At 44.9% G+C, this 7,368-nt stretch overlaps 1 protein-coding gene across 1 annotated transcript in view; it reads right to left on the bottom strand.

The window, feature by feature from the left end:
• Positions 1–4,152: 4,152 nt before the first annotated feature.
• kdsr (3-ketodihydrosphingosine reductase) overlaps positions 4,153–7,368 on the bottom strand; it is a 4,479-nt gene continuing 1,263 nt past the window's right edge. The window contains exons 4-11 of the mRNA XM_076973305.1: positions 7,339–7,368; positions 7,125–7,190; positions 6,855–6,950; positions 6,171–6,362; positions 5,740–5,823; positions 5,341–5,424; positions 4,748–4,849; positions 4,153–4,422 (exon numbers count right to left, since the gene is read on the bottom strand). The exon at positions 7,339–7,368 is cut by the window's right edge and continues 27 nt beyond it. Coding sequence (XP_076829420.1) covers positions 4,303–4,422; positions 4,748–4,849; positions 5,341–5,424; positions 5,740–5,823; positions 6,171–6,362; positions 6,855–6,950; positions 7,125–7,190; positions 7,339–7,368 — 774 coding nt within the window. The 3' untranslated portion in view covers positions 4,153–4,302. The remainder of the gene's footprint in view (positions 4,423–4,747; positions 4,850–5,340; positions 5,425–5,739; positions 5,824–6,170; positions 6,363–6,854; positions 6,951–7,124; positions 7,191–7,338) is intronic.

Below are 7,368 nucleotides of genomic sequence, written 5' to 3'. Positions count from 1 at the left end.
ATGTGCCTGGATACTGAGTAGGGTCACCATCTTTAAACATCGAGTTAGATTTGTCTATCGGCAACATCGGTTGAGTTCTTGATCGTAGCTAGCCTGCCGAGTTGAAGTATTATAATATGGAGATATTCTTTATTTCTGTTTTTACGACTCTATAGACGTAAATTAGCGCGTAGAAGCTCCAATGAAAATCATTCCAAGTAGAATAGAGCCAGAACAGAGTTTTGTAGAGGATTTGTGCAAGACAGTAGCATTGTTTCTTTGAACAGGACAATCCTTTTGATCCTTCTCGCCCCTTGGAGTCCCTGCTGCTTTGAATATTAGGTAAAATAACTCACGCTTCGGCTTATGAATAATTACAGTGCTCGAGCTGAATTGGGTTACATCGTATGTGACGAGCAGAGGCTTTGATGTGCGACCCCTTGCGCCCATTCCCGACGGTAACAAAGTCTTCCCTAGTCTAAGTCTCGTTCTTCGGACAAACGGGACATACATATTCTGGACCTACTACATAGTGACCAAATTCCCCTCAATCAGCCAAGGAAGACCAGATTGCGTTTAGAACCAGCTACTGTGTATTAACGATTTGGATAAGTGTCTCCACCAGAGGTAAACTCGAACCTGTTCCAGAGATGTTAATCAAGTCTGAACTGTCAGGTGGAGAAGACCTTATATGTTATATGGGTATGAATTGGAAGTCACTACCAGACCTTTTTCTTTGTGTTTGGCAATTAGTCTAGTGTCGGAGATGGAAAGTCAAGTATGGTCAAGGAGAATTTGAGGACTTTTGTGTTCTAATTGTCACAAATAGTTGTTTCTTATACATATATCGAATTGATAGAAAAAGAAGCTCAGCTTGAAGTCAACTGATGTTTGACAAGGCCCATAAATATTATACAGGAAATTAAGCAGAGTAGTCACATTAAGAGTAAAATATATAAGAGTAAGTAAAAGTAAAAAGTAAAAAATTGTTATAACTTTTCTAATTTTTTTATTTGGTCAAATAAGAAAATAAGACAAAGCAACAACATCCTCTTTTTTCAGAGGCACACAAGGTGACATTTTTACAAGTTCGGCAACCAGAAATAAAAAGAAAGAAGAAAGACACCATAGATAGCAACAGAAGCAGGTGTCCAAGCTGGTCTCGTGTTCTTCTTGAAATTACTTTTCCAACTTTATCAATGTCACTTAAATATGTCTTAAACATCAAACAACGAAAGGGCAAAACTATAGCATGAGCAGGATGGGTTTCACCATTTATGAGCACATTGTATTTGCATAGCTTTAAAGATTCAAAAGAAAGATCATTGCTTGTCTATTAGCTACTTATTGAATGATATTGTAGATATTGTGAAATGAGTGGGCTCTGATCAATGTTGCATCCTACATACCAGTGCCTAAACTGTAGCTATCTGTGCTAGAGAGTGAGCCTTGAACCAATCTCAAATGAGAACATCGTCACTATGACTCATGCATTCTCACTTTCATACTTGAGGTCCAAATAAGGTCTTACAATGACTACATCTGAATCTAAAAATGAATCAAAATGGAGGGGGGTTATCATTTATTTAACTATATTTAAAGTCACAAGTGTCACAAAACGTAAACCACCCATGAGCAATGTCGCAGTCCTCTTGGGCTGTATCCATTGCTATAGCTCCAAACTGGTCTTGCAACAACTAATGTCTTAAGGCCTCCATTACTGTAGTGTTAGACTGCATTAGTGGGCTACATCCTATGGGTAAACAGAGCAGCGAAATGCATCCAAAAAATACAAAATAATCTGTTATGCATTGCGTTAAGAGCCATCCACTTTTTGTTTTTAATTTGGAATTTGGAAGATGGCAGACACGTCCAGAAAGACTCATCATGAATCCCAGTGGTAGTGGTGAGGTCACAGTCCTCTCACAGGAGACAACAGCGAACGGAAGACAAAGAGATCGCATCTTTTCCCCTTCTGTAGGGTTAGTGTGGCATGGGTTTCTTAAGACTGGGTGACTTGTCTGAAAGGTCTTGACCTAAAATGTTACAGCACATGAAACGCAGTTCAACTCAAACTCAGTTCCAAGTTACAGCAAAGCAAAGGAACTTTCACTACAGAGCTTCGTTCAGTATGAGGAAGCAGTGTTGCTGTCTTTAAACCAATCCTGTTACCTAGTGGAAGTCTATAACAAAGTATGTACTTAACTCATTTATTCACAACACAAACTGACAAATATAGTCCTTCAACTTGTCCTTTTTATAAAGGTCCTGTTGGGCCAAGCCAGCATTGCTGAGCACCCAGACAATACTTTTTTTTTTGCTGACTCCAGAACCAAGCAGACAAGACAAAGGACTATCTGACACAATTGGGCTGGATTCTGGGATTAAAAAAAGAAAGAAAAGTGGACTGAAAGGTGTGTCCCTAAAGTCTGGGGTGGGAAACACTGGGCTCATGGCTAACCCTTCGTTTCTACAGCTCCCTCTGCTGGCAAAGGGATGGAATGACTTGAACCTGCAAGTCAACGCCTCAATGGCTTGTCCTGCTGCCATCCTGCAGATCAATGATCCCTAATTATCCCCTGAGGTCACCAAGGACATGCAGTTACGCACGCACACACACACACACACACACACACACACGTACACACGTACAGTAAACATCTCCATTAAGACCCCCATGCAGAAAATCGAGGATAAGGCAAAATGGCAGACTAACGCCGTTATATCGCAGAATACAGAAAGCTTGCACGTCAAACATGTCCAACACTGAGTATCCACGTTTTTAACTAGAAAAAAATTATTGGGATTGAAACAGGGCTGGCTGCGTGTGACTCAGTACTGGACACACACACACACACGAAATATCATCATCATCATCATGAAATTTTTACCCTTGCCTGCAAAGGTACTCAACTTGACCATTACTAAAAAGATTGCAAGGTATAAGAAAACAAAAGCAAGGCTTCTGTTACACACAAGTGCTAAGATCACATCAAACCTGTATGGCACATGGTGACGTCTCTTTCAGAGTTTCACAAGACGAGGCGTGTCAGAATGAAATGTTCCAATTTGTCAAGTCTTAATTCAGCAGAAGCTGAAGACTAGATTCTGCAGTTTGATGTGTTCGTATTAAAGCGTACACCACCTAAGTGTTGTCTTTGCAGTTGTCTTTTTACTTTTACAAATGAGGGTTGGGAAATGAGCTGAAATTCTACACTAGAATCACTACACTTTCGGATAACCGTCTTCGTAATGTAGCATGACATGTGCAGGGTTGGAGGAGGTGGCACCGTGTCACAAAACTCAAAGCTGAATCAGGCGACACGTGCTGGGGGGGGGGGGGGGTACACACACATAATGACAAATGTAAAAGTGGAAAAAGGCAGTAAGAACTACCAGAACTACTGACATGAAAATATGCAACTAAGAAGCTTGACCTCTGCCTAATTCAGGTCTGCGTATGGAGTGTATGTGCGTGCATGAGAGTTGTGGGGGTGGAGGGGTAGATGTGAGGGGTGGAGGGGTAGATGTGAGGGGTGGAGGGGTAGATGTGAGGGGTGGGGGTGGAGGGGTAGATGTGAGGGGTGGAGGGGTAGATGTGAGGGGTGGAGGGGTAGATGTGAGGGGTGGAGGGGTAGATGTGAGGGGTGGAGGGGTAGATGTGAGGGGTGGGGGTGGAGGGGTAGATATGAGGGGTGGAGGGGTAGATGTGAGGGGTGGGGGTGGAGGGGTAGATGTGAGGGGTGGGGGTGGAGGGGTAGATGTGAGGGGTGGGGGTGGAGGGGTAGATGTGAGGGGTGGAGGGGTAGATGTGAGGGGTGGGGGGGTAGATATGAGGGGTGGAGGGGTAGATGTGAGGGGTGGGGGTGGAGGGGTAGATATGAGGGGTGGAGGGGTAGATGTGAGGGGTGGGGGTGGAGGGGTAGATGTGAGGGGTGGGGGTGGAGGGGTAGATGTGAGGGGTGGGGGTGGAGGGGTAGATGTGAGGGGTGGAGGGGTAGATGTGAGGGGTGGGGGGGTAGATGTGAGGGGTGGAGGGGTAGATATGAGGGGTGGAGGGGTAGATGTGAGGGGTGGGGGTGGAGGGGTAGATGTGAGGGGTGGGGGTGGAGGGGTAGATGTGAGGGGTGGGGGTGGAGGGGTAGATGTGAGGGGTGGAGGGGTAGATGTGAGGGGTGGAGGGGTAGATGTGAGGGGTGGAGGGGTGGAGATGTGAGGGGTGGAGGGGTAGATGTGAGGGGTGGAGGGGTAGATGTGAGGGGTGGGGGTGGAGGGGTAGTGATTCAGGGGGGTTGTAAGTGGTCCAGACATTCCAGGTCTGCGTTACTCTCTCTTGTCAGAAGCTTTGGTCTGCTCCCTCTGGATCATACAGCGACGGATGATGCTGTCAAAGCTGCCCAGATAGAAGAGCGCAATGGTGCGGAACAGACCCATGGTGACAATCTAAACACAAACACACACAGGATTTTAACAGCTGTTCATCATAATCATTCAGCAGTCTTTCCATTCTGCACCAAAAATGGTATGCGCTATGAAATTCTGCTTTCTAAATGCACCGATTTTTGGCACCATTTGTATCTCCTCAGAATTTCGAAGGCGCATCAACATGTTTTCTTTTCAAGACTGTATCTGTATTGATTGATCCTGCTTGTTGACCCGATTTCAATCAGATATTTTACACCATTTTCCTTTAAGGGATTATGCCCAAAATGGCCACGGGCCTTGGTGCTACCATACGGAGCGAGGCAGTCAGGACAGATGCTGGTACCTGCTGTAGTCCCTCGGTGATGGAGGTAACGGGGGACATCCCACAGGTGAGGGCCGCAAGCATGTAGCCATCGGGCCCGACAGAGCTGCAGAAGTTCCCCTGCTGCGATTGGATGGAGAGGTGGAGATTCAGAAGAGCCAATCACAACTCAATACACCCTGGGGACTAAGGCTGGGTGACACTGCACAAAAATATAATCTTGGTTTTTTTGCAAACAACAGGTAAGTGGGGCTTGTTTTAATTGCCCTTAACAGTATTCATTATGCCTTAACATACTCAAGATTGAACAAGTACAACAAAATTATAAAAGCAGTGTAAGATTTTTTGTCTATAGTGTTTTGTCTATAGTGTTTCTTAATGTGAAATGTCACAGCAGTCATATCTTTCAACAAATCCTTTTTCATTTTTGTCATCACGCAAGACCAATAAGACTGCAAGACTGTATCAAAACCTGCCCCAAAACATGTCAATGAACTTGTAACAAAAGTGGATGAACAGAAAATGATTTCCAAGAACCAAGCGTTCCAGTTTCAAGATCCCTTCAAAACACACCGAAAAGAAAACATGTCATAGCATGCACTGCCCACACTTACCACAGCGTCTCTGACGATGACTTTGGCCACCTGCTCAGGCTGACACACCCCAGACGTCTCAGAGATCAGCTTGGTCTCTAAGGGCTGGAGTGTAGAACACACGTAGGGCCCAGTTTACTAACAGCTCTGTTCAGGACTCTCACACACAGAATGGCCACTGAAGCAAAGAAACCACAACAAATAAAGTCTCCCACAACCAAACTAGACTCCTGCTGCAAAAGTGTGAATCAATCGTTTGCAGTGAGTTCCTACAAAGCTGTAAAAGTGAGCATAACTTCATAGACAGAGAACACAATGACAAAATCTTCCAATTCTTAAAACAATCAATAAAAACAAAATCAACAGTGCTCTCAAGAAACAGGTTTTGTTGCTCCTGCAAGCACAAAGGAGACAGCTTGCCTTGGTCTTATTCTCTTCTGTCAAGCAAGGTGTGTCTGTGTCGGGTGGATAAGCCACAGTCACGTACACGTTATAGGGCTTCACCTGGAATACAACAGAACACCAGTTAGTCAATATACGCATCAGACACATCAACTAGCATTTTTATCCAAAGCAATTTGAAGGTCAGGGGTCCAAAAGTGGTAAATTGCTAGTGGTGCGGCTTGAACTGGCAACTTTCCGATTACTAATCGAGTATCTAAACCACTGGCCAGCAGAACGAGGCCTGTGGTCTGATTCTCTCGAGAATGTCTGAAGCAACATCATGCTGCTGGACTATTATTAGAACAGTTAAGAATCGCCAAGAAGCACCACCACCTTTCCAAACACACGCTGATAACAGCCTCTCAGTTAAGAAGGCACACCGGGGGGGCACACCTTCAGAGCCATACCTCCATCTGCAGGGCTTCAGCCAGGCCTCGCAGGGCAAACTTGGAGGACGAGTACGCAGTGTAGCCAAAGAGGCCGAGCTGGCCGGCCTGAGAGGAGACGAAGACGACGCGGCCCATCCTGCGCTCCTTCATGGTGGTGATCACGGCCCGCGTCGGGTACACACTGCCCAGGTAGTTCACCTCCATTAGACTCTGGTAGACACAAACTCACATCAGGCCAGGCAAGCAAGCAAGGACATCTGTACAAGCTACAAACTTGGAGCACATACATACACACACACACACAGGCCTACACTGTATCATAGTGTGTCAGACTGCCGAGGGATGGACAGTTTAGACCAGGGGTGCTCATTACGTCGATACACTTGGTCGATCGCGAAGGAATGCGGGTAGAACGCATGACATTCAAAAGTAGTGGATGAATGACAGGATATCGTCCATCTGCTCTGACGGTAACAATTTACGTTCGCCACCCCCCCCTTATCTTATATATGGTCATCTTATAAGTAGCTCGCAACCTGAAAATTTGTGGGCACCCCTGGTTTAGACATTACACACTTTGCCACATTTAAGTACAGAAATGGCTGCTGACAAAATGTAATAAAACTGAAACGAACCCCAGGACTGCAATGTCTCCTCTCCTCTGCGCTTATATGAATAAAACAGTTTTGATTTCAAACCAACCCGGAAGCGATTGATGTCCACCTCTTCGAACTTCCCAGAGACGGATGTACCGGCACAGTTGACCAGCATGTCCACAGGACCCAGTTTCTCCTGAGCCTGAAGGGGAGGGAAGTGTCACTAAAGGTCGTCCAAACAACGTAAATATGGCTGAACATAAAAACAACGTAAATATGGCTGAACATAAAAACAATTCTGCTTCCACATTCTTAAACAAACACAATCCCCACAAAGCATCTCCAGAGAACGCTCACTATTTATATACAAACTTACTTGTTTTATGACACTTTCCACATGGCTGTAATCTTTGGACACGTCAACAGAAATGCAGACAACCACCTTAGAGATTACAAGCAATAATAAATATTTAATAACATATACAATGATAATTCCCCCCACACAATTCATAATTCAATTAAATGCAATTGTTTTAGATGTTATAAGAAATTTTATGAATACTGTTTTCACACAAATGGCTGGGACACACCTGCTTGTCATTAATTGCACACTTCTCTAC

Source organism: Brachyhypopomus gauderio, chromosome 14 (genome assembly GCF_052324685.1).
Source record: "Brachyhypopomus gauderio isolate BG-103 chromosome 14, BGAUD_0.2, whole genome shotgun sequence".
Classification (NCBI taxonomy): Eukaryota; Metazoa; Chordata; class Actinopteri; order Gymnotiformes; family Hypopomidae; genus Brachyhypopomus; species Brachyhypopomus gauderio.
Note: the sequence above shows the minus strand (reverse complement) of the source record. Positions and strands in the feature narration are given on the sequence as shown.